The sequence below is a fragment of the Stegastes partitus genome, unplaced genomic scaffold, assembly GCF_000690725.1.
Source record: "Stegastes partitus isolate 25-593 unplaced genomic scaffold, Stegastes_partitus-1.0.2 Scaffold184, whole genome shotgun sequence".
NCBI lineage: Eukaryota > Metazoa > Chordata > Actinopteri > Pomacentridae > Stegastes > Stegastes partitus.
This window is the reverse complement of record NW_007577915.1, coordinates 655,869-675,528: the sequence shown is the minus strand read 5'-3', so window position 1 is coordinate 675,528 and position 19,660 is coordinate 655,869. Positions and strand designations below refer to the sequence as shown.

The 19,660-nt window shown below is 43.5% G+C and overlaps 1 protein-coding gene across 1 annotated transcript in view; it reads right to left on the bottom strand.

The window, feature by feature from the left end:
• The window catches only part of dntt (deoxynucleotidyltransferase, terminal), a gene marked incomplete at its 3' end in the record, with an annotated part of 64,196 nt that extends 45,354 nt beyond the window's left edge, over positions 1 to 18,842 (bottom strand). The window contains exons 1-3 of the mRNA XM_008280195.1: positions 18,649 to 18,842; positions 10,934 to 11,108; positions 8,248 to 8,358 (exon numbers count right to left, since the gene is read on the bottom strand). Coding sequence (XP_008278417.1) covers positions 8,248 to 8,358; positions 10,934 to 11,108; positions 18,649 to 18,842 — 480 coding nt within the window. The remainder of the gene's footprint in view (positions 1 to 8,247; positions 8,359 to 10,933; positions 11,109 to 18,648) is intronic.
• Between the last annotated feature and the right edge of the window lie 818 nt (positions 18,843 to 19,660).

Genomic DNA, 19,660 nt, shown 5'->3' with positions numbered 1-19,660 from the left:
GAGTGTTTTCGCTGATTGCTTTGGTTTATGGCTCGCAATTTTTAGTGTTTAGTGTAAGTTCTGTCCCACTGCTCTCATCAGCCGTGTACTTTCAGCTGTACAGCAGACAACTGTTTTGAGCAAGAACAAAAATCTCTATTAGACCTGCTACCAAACCTAACAACCACCTCGTCATATATATTTCCCTAAGGAGTTGGTGCAGACCAGAACAGAGCTAAAAAGGAGAGAGAGCATTGGCCTTAGTTTTGTCAGCTGGCCAGAAGCACAACTCCGACAGAATGATTCCATTGTTCTCCGTCTGCATATGTAAACAGGCAGCTTGTTGCTTTGCCTCTAAGTGGCCATAAAATATTAATTGTTGCCGGTTTAACTCCTGGCAACGAACTAAAGAATTTCCCAAAGTGATGGTGCGTTTCTTTAAAATCTCAAGTTTCATGCTTGCGCGGTGATTTATTCGAGTTTTCGTGTCTCAGGAAAGTTTCTGAAAGACGAGTGGAATACCCAGTTATCACGTTTAATTATGTCACCTGTGGAAAAAAAAAAACAAGACTTTAGGCCATCACACACACACACACACACACACACACACACACACACAACCTGGATGCGAGTCTGTCAACTGTCATGTTGTTGCAGCAGCTGTGTGGAGTCAGCGCTGCGGGCCTGAAAATCCACCCTGCATATGCGTTCATCTAATTAATGAGGAGTTAAGGCTGGTAGGGGGACTTGGTGTGCAGGGACGTTGATATAGCACGCCGATTTACCCCCCGCCACCCAATATCACGGACATGCCTGCGAGTCATGTTCGCGCAGCAGCCCGCCTCACTGCGTGCGCAAAAAGAAACCATGAAAGGAGGTCAGAGAACCCACTGAGAAGAGTTTTAACACGATTAACATCTAGGAGATGGATTTTATCCGTCCCATACCTAATGAATAAGTGGTGAAAATATTCTGCCTCTTTTTCCTCTTTGTGAAGCTTTTACTCGCGATGGAGAAAAAAAAAGTCGTTTTTCGTGAGCACCATCAAAAGGCATCTTGAAGGCATTTTCAAATGAAATATTAATACCTTTGTACATCTCTCCAGAAACGCCTAAACCCAACAAACAAACCAATAAAAACCAATCCTTTCCTAATTCTTATAGCTTTTTGTTTGCTGCCTCTTTAAATTCGGAACTAAAACTGGTGAAGGAGGGAATCAATTTGATGCATTTAAGGTTCAGCGCTCTCATACCCCATCCACCCATCTCCTCATCCGTGACATTTCTCTTATCAATACATTGAAGATCTCGGGGCTGCAGGAAACGAAATTCGGGATGTTTAGCCCATCCTACCTGTATCGCTTCTTACTCTTTCCTCCCCCTCCAGTCATCAGTCCTGCCAATGTGTTTGCGTGTATATATCTGTTTGTACATTTGCTGTATATGTGAGTAAAAGGCGTACGGCGCGTCACGTCAATCAGCCGAGACAACTGTAGATTTTTTTTTGTTCCGGCGTACGTCAGGCTTATGGTGAAGTTATGACAGCAGAAGACTCCAGGCTTAGCAGAGACAGGGTGTAATATGGTGTGGATTTCCCAGTCACACCAAGAGACAACAAGAGTGAGTGAGAGCACAGTAGGGATGGGTAGAGGGGGCGGGGGAGGGGGGATGAGGTGGTGTTAGACATAACAAAAGGGCAGGTAGAAGCGATATGGGAGCGAAAGAGTGCGAGGCAGAGATGGTGAGGGATAAAGAGGGAGCAGGGAGGAATAAATCAATAGTGCACGGCTGTGGAATGAAGGGCCGCTTGCTGCCAGTGTGTGATTGACACCTCACTGGGGTGCTGTTGCTGAGATGATGCTCATCCTCTCTTCCTGATCCTGACACCGCTCAGCATCACCTCCTTCCTCACCTCTGCACCCCGCCTTCCTGAAAGCGCTGCAGGTTTTCCTTTGTGTGTCTAATGGATCCCTAACATAAACAGCTGTAAGCACACATCTCATTATGTTCAGGCCCCAGGTGTTGGAAATTTGTTTTAATTATGTTGTATCTTTGTAAAGTAAATTAGTTTGGTAGATCACATGGAAACAAAAGCTTTTTTTTAGCAACAGAGAGATCCAGCCTATGTTATTATGGGGGCAGCACGGTGGCTCGTAGCTAGAAGATCCCCAGTTCTCATCCTGGTTAGGACGGCTGGGATCTTTCTGCGTGGAGTTTGCATGTTCTCCCCGTACAGCGTGGGTTCTCTCCTGGTTCTCCGGCTTCCTCCCACAGTCCAAAAACATGTTGAGGTTAATTGGTGATTGTAAATTGTCTGTAGGTGTGTGTGAGTGTGCTTGGTTGTCTGTCTCTAAGTGTAGCCCTGTGATAGACTGGTTACCTGTCCAGGGTCTCCCCTGCCTTCACCCTAAGTCAGCTGGGATACACTCCAGACCCTAGTGAGGGTTAAGCAGTGTATAGATAATGGATGGATTAGTCAAATTCAACCCTCTGAAAAATGAAGCCCAAAAAAATGCCAAAAATTGCAATTCCTCAAATGGCCACTTGAGGTTTACTTCAATAGAGAGTAAATCCCCAAAGACCTCCATGTTAAAATATCCAAATTTACAACAGAAATAAACTTGTTAACCACCTGGTACAAAAAACAATTATGGTCTCTTTAGTTAATTTCCACCTTCACGACAACAGTACGGGGGCTACATTTTTATATAACTCACCCGTTTAAATTTTGTTAAGTCTTAAAGTTAAAGGCATGACTTCTTTGTGGCATATAAGTACACTCTATGTCATACTGAGCTTCTATGTTGCTGCTCAGATGACCTATTGGTAACATCCATCATTATATACAATCAATGGTAATACTACAACAAGTACTGGCTTTGATTTCAAATGTGTCTTGCTCTTACAAATGCAGACAAATCCAGATACTGTGCAGTCCCACTGAACCCACAGTGTGCCTCATCCTCTGTGACAGTAGTTAAAGGAATAGTCTGGGAAACACACGTTTGAGTTCTTTCAGAAAAGTCCTGTTTGCACATGACTAATATTACCCACAGATCTCTAGTTATTTGTAATAATTATGAAAATACTCTTTATTATGTGCAAATCTGCCATATCCGGAATTTGTAAAGTAAAAATTCCCCACAAAAATGATTATAGTTTCGGTTTCTCCACACCTTTCCTCCACCTCTTTGCCACTGGAGAATTATGGAGGCTGTCTTATCAATTATAAACGAAAGCTTGCCAATTTAAAGGACTCATGTCACCACACAGCATGGAGACCCATTCGTAGAAGGAGCGAGCTCAAATCCATTAGAATAGCAAAAATCCTGAAGGATGTTTAGCTGGACGGTATGCGTGGCGGCATTTGGTAAAGAACATTTGGTCTTTGAACAGGCTCAACAGGTATTAAGTGGCAGTCTGTTAGTACGATATCCCCGGATAATGCCAGTAAATTGGAACAAAACACAGACTTTGTTTATCCTGTGTAAATGCGCTGCATGAAACACAGACACGGGGGTTCATTTCTAAATCACAGGAGGTCCTCAGGTAATGCTAGTCCCGTACCAATCGGGCTCTGGATGCAAAAATGAAAGCCGTTCTCTCTCAAATCTCTCAGTGTTAGTTAAATTTCTGATTGAGGGTTTCTCTCGCGGATATAAAAGCGTGTGTCCCTGAGGTTTAGTATCCATTTTCTGCAAACTGAGGTTGGAAAAGGGTTGGAACTTTATGGAAAGTAACCTTAACAACCTTTAACAACTTTTTATTTTTAAATCCATTACAGCTACCTCCTCTCTCACAGAACAACAGCTATAATTTGTGCCCTCTGGAAATGTTTGCACCACTCTGTAACCAGTTGTGTTGAACAAACTGGTTGCTGGACTAAAAGAAGCCACCTATTCCCTTGAGTGAAAACTGCTCACCAAACACACCAAACGTTTCCTCGCTTCTAGGTTTGCGTCCACATCGTGCATCCCACTGCACGTGTATATTCCAATTCGCTTTCAGCCTATAGACTCCACATTGGGGTGACATAACAGGCTAGATTGCTTTTCCGTGCTTGAGGAAAGCAACACAAATTTGCAACAAATAAGAATTGTTTGGAGTCAGAGATGTCCTGTCATGGTGTTCCATTGGGAAAATGCTTTTTGCACCATTCGTTGCTTAGCGGTGAAGAAAAATACCCAACGTTTCTCTGCAGGCTTACTCTTGCTATGCTTTTGGACCCATGGCGCATGTGTTCTTAGTAATACAGAGAGTTGTTTTGTGCCCCTGTGTGGGCTACAGGGGATGTTTCCATTGCAATCCTAACCCCTGGGACCAATTGGTAGCAAAGCCAGGAGTTGGAACCACATCCAGGTCTCTCTGCAGTCAGTTCACCCACTGACTCACTTCATTTTTGTGAAACTGGCGATATTTAAGCTATAGTACCTGAACAGATGTGATCTTATAAAGACATATAAAAGCAGAAATAATAGCTTCACAATCAACAATAATTTTTTTTTTCAACAAATTACCACCCTTGTGTCGACAAAATGAATAAACTCCTAAAGCAGACAAAAGTTATGCTGCATTGTTTTAAATACAACGGGGGTTTTTTTTGTTCGTTTGTTTTGTTTTCTGAAAGTTTTCATGGCTTTTAAAGATTCCTAGCAATTTTTGTGACACCCAAGTCAACAGAGCTTCATTTAACTTCGCTAAGAGATCCCAGTTTGAGTAAAATGATCACCCCTCTTACACGCAGTTTAAGGTGCCCTGATTTGTATTCACTCTGCAGTCGGTAGCATAAAACACTACCTCTGGGGAGCTCAAGGGGTCATCAAAATCCTCCAGTTTCCAATCCTGCTGGTGGAAGTTCAATCCTTGTCATGGTACGTGTTACATTTTTAGGGTTGGTGAAATCTGACAGTTCTACCAAACCAATTTATATTGTTAACAAAGTGCATTATTGCATAATTAACGGTTGCATTATCGGCTACAGCACTTTTATGATTTTATAAGTTTATGTATGTACAATATGCAATAAGTGTAATTAAAACCTCCCTGTGCTGCAGAGAGAGGAAGGTAAAGTGTATATTGTTGTGATGGTGTTGATTAAAGAGGGTTATTCAAAGGCAATATGAGAGTCTGGACAACACACCTGCTAAGAAATCACGGCAGCAGGAGCTTTAAAGCTACAAGGTCATCCATCTAAAATCAGGTTATTTATCTGTTAGCAAATATGTATTATTAACTCTGCAGTAGTGTGTAATTTGTGAGCCATGTGCAAATGTTGGACTGGAAAGCCTTTTTTTCTTTTCTCTTTTTTGGAGCTCATATGGTTGCGGTTGCTAGGTGACAGTGGTACTGGCCAGCCATGACACACAGCAGTGCATGTACCAAAAACACACTGGACTTCTGCTCCGTGTCTGAGCCACACAGACAGCCTGTAAGGAGTCAGGCAATAATGCAGCGACATGTCAGTTTAACAGTCAGCTGTATGTCAATTTGCATATTAAAAAGAAGGTACTCAGCGATGTGGTTTCGTTGTGTGGCTCGCCTGCCTATAAACATCCTTTTGTTGTAGAGGCTGTAAAGGTTTTATAGTTCATAATTCTCCCTGCTTTTAACATGCCTCTGCTCTGAGAACACTTATCGCTGCAGTGCAGGCAGCTAGCATCGAACTTGCTAATGAGTCAGAATGAACTTTTCGAGTGAATGTTATTGACAACATCAGTGAAGCAGCAGCAGCAGCAGCAGCAATCCAATTCTGGCCACTTTCCAACATGCATGACATACACGACTGGCTGACAAGGCCCCCGACCAACTAATATCAGTAGAACTGCAGTTTACATCGATCAGCACTAAAGCCACCTCTTGCTGCCAGAATAACTCTGACCCGTTGGGACATTAACACGGCACCTCTGGGGTTGTTCTGTAACTGCCTGGCACCGGGAATTTGGCAGCGTCTCTGTTGGGTCCTGTGGGTCGTGCGGTGGGGTCTGTAGATCAAACTTGTTCCGGCACGTCGCACTGATGCTTTGGGATCTGGGGATCGCGGATGCTTAGGTTCTTTACTGTCTCATGGGGGCAGTTCCTCAGCAGCTTTTGCAGTGTGGTGGCGCATTATGCTGCTGGGAGAGGCTGCTGCCTTCAGGGAGTGCCATTGCCATGGAAGGCTGTGCTTGGTTTGGTGTACATGTCAGATGTATCATCCACGTGAATGCCAAGACCCAAGGTTTTCCAGCAGAACACGGCATTGAAACAAGATTAACGGAGCTGTTCGCTTCATCTGTCGGCGGTTTAAATGTAGTGGCTGATGGGTGGAAATTGTGCTTCGAGCATCCTCAAATGTCCGTTATGAGATACATCCCACGAGTTTTTGTTTGAAAGTGCAACTTCTTTTGGTCATATCGGTTATGATTTGCCAAAATCAAGCGGGGAGATAAATAACCTCTTAAATTTGCTGCTACATCACAAACAATACAAGCACATAAACACAAGGATGTAAAAAGTGCACACACTCCAAATTGAAAATAAATAATAATAAAGACAGACATATGCACTTATACACATTTTAGAGTTTCCATTCCTCTCAAAAGCTTTTTCATTAGACACTTGTATTCACAGGGATGACTGTCCTTGGCCATTAGGTGGGCAGCAGAAAGATCAAGGACAGCTTTATCATTGTTAATCAATAGTTTGCACCTCATTAGCACTGCTGCACGACAGCATCATATCCTATGTCTGTAACCTGGCTGGTTCTTATTTCTCAACAGGGACTTGGTTTACAGTCAAAGGGCAAGGCGACACTTACTTTATTTCCATCTGACTTGGATGGTTAAAGTAACTGTGTGGCTCGGTGAAGTGTTTTACCTGAGCCTCTCTCAGGTCCACAGCCAGAGCAACCTTTCACTCTAATCAGAAAGCCTCCTTTGATGTGGCTTTATGCAGAGATAATGAGTTAATCATGGGGATAGGGAAATTGAGTGGGATTGCTAATTATGGAGTTAATGCCCTGGAAAGAAACGGGGGATAAGAAATTGAACAGCAGCCCTCCCCAGGTGAGACATGTGTGGGTGTGCACATCTGTACCTACCCGTCCGTGTGGACAAACACGTGCGTGTGTGGGTGCGCGCTCGTGAAGGGTTTCGAGACGTGTGCGCGAACACACACAAGGGTGGATGTCTGTACACGTGTGTGTGTGCGTCTATTATGTGCATTTAACGTCACCGGGAAGTAAAGAGTCATTATGCAACAGATGCCTCACAGGCCCTCAGTAAGCTGTGCTTAATAGGTCTTACTGAAGCTCATCAGCGGGTCTCCACACTCCCACACAAACACACACACAGGTTTGCCAGTCACTTCACAGTCGTATTGCACATCTCAGACTTCCAAATTCATATTTAAAGCCAAATATAGCATCAAGATAGTGCTGAGACACATCACTAAAAGCTAAATGGAAATTAACCGTGATGTGTATTTGCATATAGTCTCAATTTCCTTTAGGTCACAGCAGTGCTATTAAATTTAGTTTAATTACTATTTTCATTATAGATTAATCTGCCAATTATTTCATTATGAATTTTTTTTTAGATTAATTTTGTAGCCTATAAAATGTCAGAAAATATTGAAAAATGTCTAGAGCCCAAAGGTAAGGTTTTTAAATTGCTTGTTTTTAACAGAAAGCTTACTCTGGGTTCGGTAGATACACTGTTTGCATGTTGGCGCCGGCTTGTTCCTGCTCTGTGGCTGGTTTCTCACTCTGCACCTGCAGCTAAATTGCCATTATCGGTGCAGCATCATTTCCCCTTTCTTTCACGCTCATCAACACCTAAGCCAATTAACCACTTTGCCATTCTGTGGAGGAACCTGAGCATCGAATCCTCAGTCGCCCACTTTACCCACTCCTCCCTCCCACTCTGCCCACCAGATGGCAGAGGGACAGATCCATCATTGCTTGAGAATAGTGTCACGTCCATTGCCCATCTTGGCGTAGCGCGCTGCGCCTCGGGGCGTGTCTGTGCCAGCCCCCGTGCCGGGGATCGTGGACATGTCAGCTGTTGCGTCTCCAACGTGCCGCAGCTGCAGATGCTACTCATTTGCAGGTTAATGTATTTTGAGGAGAGTTGTGTCAGAGAGCTGGTGAGTGAGGCGAGCCAGCCATCCAATTAGAGCAGAACAGATTAGGGAGCTTTTTACATTGCAAAGTAGGAGCGACAGCCTCTGGTGTCTGAACATGTGAAAGTGCAGTTGTGTCCAGAGTGAGGTTAGACAGGCAGCTTCTTACTGTGAAAATCTTGTTGTAGTTCTCTGTGGTGGTCCGTCTCTGGCAGGCGTATTGAGAAACGGTGGACGCTGGGGTGGGTGCAGGAGCCTCTGGCAGTGTGGGCGAGGTATCCTGTGTACAAAACACCCAGAGACTCATGCATACACACTCATTTATCATCTTAATTTCTGAGCTCAAATAGTTGACAGGCTAAATGTGTAAATGTGTGTAAGGCTATTCCTGACGAGCACAGAGCCAAGAGTTCAAATTGAATTACATAAAAATGTAGCCATTTGCCTTGGAGAAGTTATTTTTATGACTGTGTGTCTCCAGGGCAACAGGCTAATGACACTCATCTCACAGTCTGGTGGCATCCAAATCCATTACGCTACCTAACCCGTGGCATTACAAATCTGCTTGCCATCATCCAATTTGCCTCCTGTAAATTGCCTTTTCATTCTATGAAGAAATGGTTCCCCGTTTGTAATATATGTGTCAAAAGGATTACTAATGTAATATTAATATTCTTGCAGACAATTAGACATCACAAAAGGGAACATTGTGTCCATAAAATTACGCTTGTGTTGGGTGGGAGAGTGATATAGGGAGGGGAGGAAGAGGAGGAAGAGGAAGATGGAGAGATTGTCACCACACAGTGTTGACTGGGACTGATGCTGCAGGAGGAACAGGGGTGTCTCAGAAAGATAATGAAAAGAGCTAGTACCTCTCACACTGCTGGGCTGAATCAATCAGTAAGGGATTCAAAAAATGTTCATCATTTATTCTCTGCCAGTAGCCTTAGCCGTTCTCCAAAAAAAAAAAAAAGAAAAAATGAATAACTTTGAATATATTTCACGGCACAATTTTTCTGCCAATCAAAAGTAAAACTGCCTTAGAAAACTCCCTAACTGCGTTCCCTCTAAATACAACAGGGGGTTCTCCATCACTTTTCCACCTCAGCTGCAGTTTGTTTAATCCAATATGGGATTGTGGGTCCATGGAGACAAACGTCTGTGCATCAGCATGCAGAGGCTGGTTTTCCCCATCTGGGCTCGGTTATTATACAGGCCTATAACTGTGTGGAAGTTCTCAGATCTCAGAGGCAGCGTATCCCCTCCTGGCCTTCTCTCCAGTGTCCTCTCCACCTTTGCTGTATGGCTTAGATGTAACTAAACTAATGTGTGCAGTCGACACACTGGGGCTTCATTTCTCCACATACCATCTGCAGAGATGAAAAGGTACAGTAAGCGTTTCAGGACCTCGCCCACTCGTGCGCTCTAAACCGTAGAGACACTCCAGGCCTGTTCCTCCCCCCACGTTAATGCCTGTCACATAGGCGGAGGAGCCCACTCAGGTGGGTTAATGAAATCCTCTCAGGCCGCTGAGCAGGACAAAGGTTACCGAGGTTCCACCTCTTCAGGGAAACTACTTGGCCCTGCACCTACGCACTAACCCACAAACAGCCACTGAGCCCACCTGTCTCCTAAGACTGAGGGCAAACACATGTTCACCAACCAGATGCAAAGGCTGAATCCTCGGCGTTCACTTCTATTTTTCATTCCTCTCAAGCTAGGTATTCTCGCATCCTACCAAATCTCCACTTAAACAGGCTAAACTGCCTCTCTGCACACTAGGAAGAAATGGAAAATATTACATTTCAGTGGGTTTAATACTTAAAATTCCTCCCTGACTGGCTGTAGAATATTTATGATAGTAAAACACATTGCATCTTTAGACTATCATGAAGAGCCGCAGGCAAATGTGCCCAAGAAGTGGCTTGTTTGGGGAATATTTTATCTTTACATGATAGCTCCTTAAATGGATTTATCACTCATAAAAAACAATCTACTGGAAGTGCCGCGCACATAAATGCCGCCGCGCGTTACCTCATTTGCTTCGGAGAGGAGCTGCATCACAAAACAAGCAGAGAAGTGGGCTTGTTGTTACCTGGGGAGATGGGTCAATAAATGTCAGCATGGCATCATTAGCCTTGTCTCCTAATGATGCAGCCGACTAAAAGCGTGCCACTGATGCGCCACACGTACGTCGCCGATGCCAGAGCAAGACAAAAGCATTTTTTGGGGGTAGGTTGGGGTGGGGTGGGGGGGTATTTGACATGGATGCAATCTTATCGTGACCGTCAACACAGTCACAGGCTGCTTGGAGGGAACGGAGATGGAGCCTGGCAAACTGGCGAATCTTTTTTCTCTTCAGTGTGGAGGGAAGAAAGAGAAAGCATATTTCTTTATTTTAGATCCATATGCTGCCAAGCTCTCACAGTGCCATTCACAGGGGAAAATATGTGTGCGTCTGCGAGCATGTGTATGTGTCTCTGTTAGTGGGCTGCTCTGAGCCCTGACATCCAGCTGATGGGTTCATTTGACACTCCCACGCAATATGGAGGATGTTTCTCTTGCTATCAGCGAGGTGAAGTGTGGAAATATGAGCAGAGACAGAGAGTTAGAAGTGTCCTCTTGTTAAGAGCGGCCTGTCAAAGGGTTGACATTATACATTTGCAGAGGGAGGAAGATGCACACATGTACCAAAATGCAGAATATATCAGATACACCTTCACAATATGCATATCTTTCATTTTAAGGCATTACATGATGGTGTTTCCTCGAGTGATCATTTCCCGTTTGGTTCCTAGTGCCATCTAGTGCTAAACCTTTATCTGTCGAGGTATTTCTGTGACACACACACAAACCTGAATGAGGTGTCTGGTCTCCACAGCAACAGGTCTTCCCTCTCTCATGCTGTCAGTGAACCAGCTGATGTCCAATACGTGCATCCCAGGTAGATTTTTCAGATCGCATCCCTTCAGCCACTTCCAAAGAGATGAAGCCTGGCTTTCCTCAGACACCACGTGAGTGACCGCATCGCTGCCGGGGGGGGAGGAGAGAAGAAGAGCTCAGAGATCAGTTGATGGTTTTATTCAGTTCAGTCAACACCCAAGGGTACTGGTGCATTACTTTTCCCAGTACAAATGTATCCGTATCTGTAAAGTAAACACAGGTGTCTATTCAGTGAAATTCTTGCATTAAGTCACTCTCAGTATAAAAACACAAAAATCTAAAGATTATAAGATATAAAAAAAAAAAAAAGCTAGCCGCTAGCTATGTCTGAAAACAGCTGTCTGCAGCAGTGAGATCAAACCATCACAAAATCAAAAAGCGATAACTAAAACATGTTTATAAAAGCTCCGTGGTGCTGTGGAGGATTGCAGAGCAGGAGCAAACCCTTCCACAGGTATTCATGCATGCTTAAAAATAAATATAAAACTATTGATTATAGCTGCCTAAAAGCCCCTGATAGCTTCCAACTTTAATTGCTTCACTTTAATGTTAAATGTTCAAGTAAGCACAGATTTACAGATATTGATTTTTTTTAAAAAACAACTTTATGTATCATTTATTAGCTCAGCTAATCGGCTTCATCAGCGTGGAAGTGGTCTCGTCGTATTTGACAATAATCTAAAAGCACAGCTGCCATCTCAGCTTTGCCAATATTTGATTGGTTCACGGAAACACGACATCACCTTTTTCCAAACTAGTGAAAGCAACACAGACAAAACCACTGATACAGAAATCTCTGAATGTGACGCAACCAAATCTGTCAACTTGATTTAGAAAATACTTTTTTGGGGGCAATAAGTTATTTTTTGTGTTGCGCATACTTTAGCAGGAACTCCCACCAAATCCGGTTTTGAGTACTTTGGCATGTGTTTACATGTCTGTCAGTGGTGGATTCCGTCAACAGGACAAGATGCAGCCATCAAACCTGACAGGTCAAAATGAAGGCCGAGTTTGAGGATGAGTGGTGGTGGTCCAAACCCAGCATGTTGACAGTTGTGGTTTTTAGGGATTTCACATCATTTCGAGCACTTTCCAAGTATCCATAGGCTTCCAATTGGTTTCCTAGAAACTTGCGGGACATTTCAGGATGCCACAAAGTTCAACTTCTGTGGAACCTCCTTCAGGGTTGTTTTCAGGTGAGTATAAAGTACCAACTTCTGACCAGATCTGCTGGTTGAGTCTCAATGCTGATCAGTTAAGTTCTGGGAAGACAGATGCTGATTGGTTGGACTACTCTTTGTTGTCATTGAGTTCTCCTCTACCTGTATTTTCTTTTTAAAGTTATTTTTTTGGCCTTTGTGCCTTTATTGGATAGTGCAGACAGGAAAGTAGGGTAGAAGTAGTGGGGCGAGGAGGTGTGGGAGACGGCCATGAGCGGGATTTGAACTCATGACCTCCACATTGGGACTGTAGCCCTGCACATGGGACGCCAGCTCAAACAGGTGAGCTATAGTGGTGCCCCAATCCTCGACCTGTATTTTCATTTAAAAATTTACCACACAGGCTATTATAACAAATTTTCTCTTTCCTTTGTGTTCATAGAATTGGAATGATTAACTACTATTTGTGGTTCTTTTGGTGCACATCATGGTTGAGCTCAGTAGCTAGACGAGGTGCTATCTTCCCCAACTAACTAAGGGGTTTGAGGGGGGAATAGATGATGCATTGTATCGTGAAAAATGTGCCTAAATCAGGAGCCATTACAGGTTCCTTTCCTTGGAAGGAGCCCAAGCTTTTCCCTGGCTTGCCTCTCCGGTGCTTCTGCTCCGTCTTAGGTATTGATTCAAGTGCTCGCTCAGTATTCATGTAATAATGTAGTAATGACTACAGGGTGCTCATGAGTCAGATCATCAACATGTTAATGGGAATCACGACTAGAGTGATCCCTTCACGAGACAGACAGACTGCGGCATGATTGAAAGATTTTCCCTTCACCGCTCGATTTAACAAAAAGAACTTTCCTGTCTTAGTCTCGGCAGCCCTCAGAGAGCGCACGGGTGTGAGTGAAGCTTTTGAAATGCAGCTCAGATCTCAGCATCACAGTCTTGCTTGTGCTGTTTGGGGATCAACACTGGGTAAACAATCACCACAGACCTTCAGTGCCTTCCTCCGCAGCTTGATATTTGAACTCATTCAACCAGCGCCTCCTTCATCTCCACTGAGACGTTCTCAGCAGACTTTTTATCGCGGCGTCCTCCTCTCTGCTTCCAGCCACGGCGTCTTACTACCGTACCCAATCAGGGCACCCAGCCATGCATAATTACCCCTCAGCATGCTCCTCCTCTTCCTCTCTTGGCGTGGGTAAATCGGTGGAAAGACCCCTGTAGGGAGGTCTCAGCAGAGCTCAGGCTGAGGCCTAATTGGCCAAATCACTGGCGAAACTAATCCTCTATCTGTTCGACATACCAGTCTGGCCACCGATGTTGCATGTTCAAAAAAAACTGAAAAATCCTCCTCAACACAAAGACGTGGACAAAGAGCTCCTCAAACAGACATCTGAAGTACTTAAGGGACACAACTATTATCTCCAAAAGCTGAAATTCACTTGGCGTGAACAGTTGTCTAACCACAGTAATAGAGATTTGGCTCTCGGGTTGATTTCCCACTAAAATCACAAGGGGTTGAATTGTTATGTTGGAGCAAGAAGCACTGAAGAAGAAAAAAAAACGCCCTCCTTAAGCCACCTAGATATATTGCATTCCCAAAATTTGGATCCTCATCTTAATGTGTAGCTGCACAGGATGCAAAATGGAAGATTGACATGCAAATGAGTGCGAAAGCAAGCCCGGCACCAGATTGCACTTCCCAGAATCAGTGGGACTCTGAGCCCAGACACAAGGACAGGCTAAAGTCAATGGGCTTTGATATGGAGAACTCTCTGGAGTCATCTCTCTGCCCTGTTCTTGTCAGCAGCTATCCTCCTCTTCCTTCCAAATGTGAAAACCAACAGTGTAGTATGTCCAGAACAGACTTTCACACTGTGGCTTGGTTTCATCTATTTACCTTGTGCACCTGCTCCTTCATCTACAAAGACATGTGCATGATTGCTGTAAGAAATTCTTTTTTTTTTTTTTTAAATAGCTTGATAAGTAAATGAATATGTGAATTTACATAACTAAAGTGATTATTTTAGTCACTCAAGAAGAATTGTTTTGATGCCTAAGATGTGACATCACAGGTGAACAACATAAGGAAGGCGGCCAATGGGCCTTTTGTTGAGGACTGTCTCCACTGAAAATCAATATTTTAACCTTGTGAACATGTCTGCGGGCTGCAAGGTAGTGCAATTGGTTAACACTGTTGCCTCGCAGCTAAAAGGTCACCGGATCTTTCTACATGGAGTTTGCATGTTCTCCCCGTGCAGCGTGGGTTCTCTCCGGGTTCTCCGGCTTCCTCCCACAGTCCAAAAACACGTTGAGGTTAATTGGTGATTCTAAATTGTCTGTAGGTGTGAATGTGAGTGTGCTTGGTTGTCTGTCTCTAAGTGTAGCCCTGTGATAGACTGGTGACCTGTCCAGGGTGTCTCCTGCCTTCACCCTGAGGCAGCTGGGATAGACTCCAGCCCCCCATGACTCTAGTGAGGATTAAGCGGTGTATAGATAATGGATGGATGGAACGTGTCTGCATTGTGTTCTCTATATGCTGGAAGACACATCATAAGTGAAATAAGCAGTCATTGCTGTGTCTGAGCATTTCTCCTTGGAAACTATAGTTTACTGATGAGTTTCTCAACAACTACCTCACGGTTCCATGCAACAAACCTAAAGAACCAATCCAGTCAACTAGCAGAGCTTTCTGTAGCTTTACATTCCTCAGATTCCAGTTCAAACATGAATATCTCCAATGTTACAACTTGCTATTGTGCAGTGTGGAGTAGCTTTACGGTGTTTTACAGTATGTTCAAGGGTGAGCTGGTGTCTTCATTGAGTTGCACATTCTAAAGGAAGCAACAGTACAGAGTTATATCTAAGCTATTTTAAGGTAGGAAGTATTATTTTCATGGAATAAAACTTTTGAATATGTCATTTTAATAAAGTTCTATCTGTCTAATTAAAGTTCTATTCTATTCTATTGCATTTTGATACACAGAAGTGGGTTTAACCACTCCTCCAAACTACAATTGCCTAATCAGAGCATGCCAGTCTAGCTTTTGGATTTCTCTGCCCGATGAAACACAGTTCATGGGGATGTAGCACACGCAATACCGTATACAATGAGTTTGGGGTGTTATGTTTGTCTTTACCCTGACTGGAACCAAAAATGTAAGAATGTAACTCCACATTGTTTTGCAGGTCTGCAGTTTATGTTACATTTTTAAGTTAAACAAGATAACAAGCTAATCTCTACTTATCATACTCACGATGCTCAGACTTTATTTTATATCTTCTACTTGGATCATGAATTGATTAGGATGCCGACACGGTGGGAGCAGTTAGCTGTAAATCCAGTATCTCAGCAAGAATGTGTATGTAGACGCTGAATGCTTTTAAATGCCCATAAACAGCTTTTGAATTTTAAAAGCTTCCTTGTATTTTTTTAAAAACTAATGAGACCAATGTAATCGTGCTGGTGACAGTTGTCCCTTGACCAACAAAGTCAACCGTTTCCAGCTAGAATGTATTTGTTCTGAAATCAAGAACCAGTTGTTATGAAAATGGCTAAGAATCCAGAGTAAATCTACATGATTTATTGCTGTAAACTACTTAACTAATAAAGAAAATTATTGGAACCAATAGCCCTGAAGCTTAAATGCAGACCGAGCAGCAATTTTCAAGGCTGAAAATTGGCAAAATTGAATTGACAAAAACTGCACTTCCTCCAATGGCCATGTGGGGCTGCTCCAACAGAGAGTGAATCCCCTCAGACCCCCATGTTGAAATGTTCAACTTTACAGCAGAAATAAACATGTTTACAGCCTGGTACAGAAAACAGTTGTGGCTTCTATTGTTAACTTTCTTGTTCAATGACAACTGTACAGGAGTTGAATTTTTATATACTTCACTCATTTAAATTGTATCAAGGTTATGCACAAATAAGACCATCACAGGACGGTTCATGGCCTAAAAGTGTTTGCCCACTGCAGTCAGGCTCCACCTCTGTTCATGTTTGGATTTGCTGGGATTTGAAAGGGGTCAGGCTCTGCCAAGACGATGACAGTAAGAGCCACCACACTAGTTTCAAAACCACTGTTCAGGAAACCTCTGGGTTATGTCATGGAGGGTTGGTCAACCTTATGTTGCAAACCTTATAGAGTTAGTTGTTCCAGAAGTAAAAGTCTTATTAATTTTCCCCATGGAGCTGCAAGTTGCTGGGGATTTTCAAAAAACTCTTTTGTCACATCAAATGATTAACAAATGTGTTATGAAGCAAGTTGTTCTGCAATTTTATTTTATTTTTAATAATGGTCAAAAGCAGCTACTAGCAAGCTTTTACATTTTTTTTATTTTTTATTTTTTTTGACTATCAAGGTGTATTTTGACAGGAAGTATTTAATCACTTATTTTTACCTTCTTTAACTTTTAAGCTACTAACGGCTGGTTTTGGTTCAGTTTGGTAAAAATTCAGCAGCCACATTATTATCTGGTAAACACATGCAACAACAAAGCGTTCTGACTTCCCTTCCCCTCCCATTCACGCCTCTGACTGGCTTCTGCTTCAAAGCAATGACGCCCAAGCCTCCTGAGCATTGTTGTGTTTGGACCTCTTCGGCGTGCCAAATTGACGGACACGACGTGGTTCCTCCGTAACGACGCTGAAATAATTAAAACTAGTGGCCATAACGTAAACTTGCAGGGCCATAACATCAGTGTGTGTCAGTGTTTGTGTGTCTGCCATTTGTGAAACAGCATTTAATGCGGCTCATCAGTCAACCAGGACAAACATGTCGATATTTGGATTCATGTTCATGTGCATCAGGCTCGAAACTTGGGCGAGGGGAGACGTGTGTGAGTGTGTGTGTGTGTGTGTGTGTGTGTGTGTGTGTGTGTGTGTCAGAGAGAGAGAGAAAGAGGGAGAGCACATTCCTTTATGTGCAGAGGAAAGCACACAGCGTATCTGACCATATGCTCAAGGCAGTCTGCCTATAACTTGTGTTAGACAGATACGGGAGGTGTTGCTATCAAACTGCAGCTGATATCAGTTTTGTCGGCTTGCAGAATTAATGTCAGTTTGAGGCAGGCACGCTCTACTTCCTGTCGTTGGTTTCAAACAATTGTATCAAGCCAAGTGTAACCGTAGGAGCGCTCAAGCTGTGTTTCTGGGAATGCTGCCATGGCCAAGCTGGCGCACGGCTGGCAGGCACACTTAGACACACATTTAAACACACACACACACACTGGTTGTGCTATACTCGTGGGGGCTTTTTGACTACACACTACACAAAGCACCTAAATCATATGCTTTAACTTCAACAATTTTTTAACCTTAAAGTAATGTTATTTTAGAAAAAAAAAAAAAAAAACTAGCCTCAGTAAAAGCAAGAAGGAAACATTGGAATACCCAAACACCTGCTCAGCTGAAGCTGCCCAGGCCTTAACACAAAGCCGATGTCTACAGAATGGAAGGTTGCATCAACAGTATGGGTAGCCTCAAAGGAGGCCGGCTCTGAACCCTCGCTGGTGTCAAGCAGGGGACTTCTGCTGCGCTCACAGTTTGGGATTTAAAAGATACTTTCAATTAGGGATAGAGAAAAAAAAAAGGAAAAAAAAAAGGCATGCCGCTTCCATAATTACCACACAATAGATGATTCATCATCGCCACGAACAAGCTCACAAAACATCTCCTCTTAAGTGAACGAAAAACTTTCGCCAAACTCATTAAAAAAGTTTGTGTGTGTGCTCCGTTACCTTTCTTCTAATGTTTTCTCACTGCCACTTTTTTTTTCCCACTGTAGCTGGTTTAGCCAATTTCTTCCCCTTCCTTAAATGTATTTGTGTAGGAGCTGTGAGTTATGGCTCGGGGGGGAAATTCACTAAGGTGAGGCAGAGGCAGGATGGATGCCCTAACCCTTCTTAATTAACTATTCATGAGACAATACTGGCTCTCTAATTAGCTAATTGGACCTTAACCTAACTAAAAAAAAAGAAGTTTGTGAGAAAACGCCACAAACTAACACTGGTTGTCTCAACAGTGTCCCGGCATGTTTCTGTTCCAGCCTCATCAGTCTTTACTGTACACATCTGGGCCACAGGTTCAATTTAAATTCAAAATTTATAACATTTTAACTGCTTCTCCCCCCCGACTATAAATGACTGTTTATTTATGCATGAAAATGAGCCTTCATCCTGCATTTATATTCCTGACTTTTCGACAGCGGAACCGCGCTGAAACGGGCATTCAATTACTATGATGACCTTCCATTCCACCAGGATTACAAAAAGGCCCTTTAAAGTCAACAATCCTGTCTGGCACCATAAAGCCCGAACCCCACCCCTCCCAAAAAAAATACCTCTGCATGCCTCTCTGTTCTACATTAGCGTGTTCTTTTTGGGTCTTGCATTCAGAAAAAGCTTTTAGGCGCCGAGCCCAGCTCAGTCAGCGAACAGCAAAATGGCAAGCTTTTTCTAACCTGAGAGCGTCTTCCACAATAAAGCCCTTTGACCTGGCCAGCTGGGTCAGAAAGCGTCTCCTGCTGCTGCCCATTTTCCTCTCCAACAGGTGCAGTCTGACATCCTCAAACTTCACCTCTTCATGCCTGAGAACACCGGCTTCTGTTGACCTCGACCTCTTCCTCGGACGAGGCGCGACAGGAGTGTGGAACATCTCTTTTGAGACGAGCTGTCCGGAGTATTTCTGCACCTCTAGGAATTCTTGTTTTTGTGAGCGTTTTTTTTTTTTTTATTATTGTTGTTGTTGTTGTTGTCGTGTGCAACTTAACTTCCTTCCATGAAGAACACCCACTTTGGTAATGGCACAGTTGTTTATTTCACACTTGAGGCTGCTGTCTTTCTTTTTTTTTTTTTGTTAGGTTTCCCAGCAGTGGGACAGCGTGGCAGTTGGAGCAGAGTTGGTAAGAATTGGCAGAAAGAAAAGAAAAGCTTCTGGCAACAGGTGCTGAGGATTTGGTGTTTACCAAAAACCACCTGCCACGATCGAATGATTGAGGATGAGAGGGAGGAAAAAAAAAAGATAAAAACACCCCGCTGGCGTGGTATTATTCGCTTCCAGTAAAAGTTGTTCTGCAAAAAACATAAATGGGTGAAATAAACACTGCCTGATCCTTCTTTCAAAGCTGCCCAAAAGTTTTCATGCGGTTGTAGTTCCACTCTCTGGAAGCAAAGCCTCACTCCTGGGAGAGGCCTGATTTCTGGTCACCTCACAAACCCCTCACAGCTGTCCTGCCATGTCCGGTTCGTCTCGCCACTCACCGTCTCATTATGTCCGGACCAAGTCTGCACCATCTGCTCCACCGCTTTAATTAGCTTACTGCCTAAAACGAGAGCCTTTGTGGGCATTTCCCCTGAGAGCCCACGAGCTCGCACACGGCCTTTGCACACATACAGGTAGTGTATATGCAAGCCGCTGATGATTAGGAGCATTTATCTGGGGAACACAGTCACATATGCAGCGTTCAGGTACGC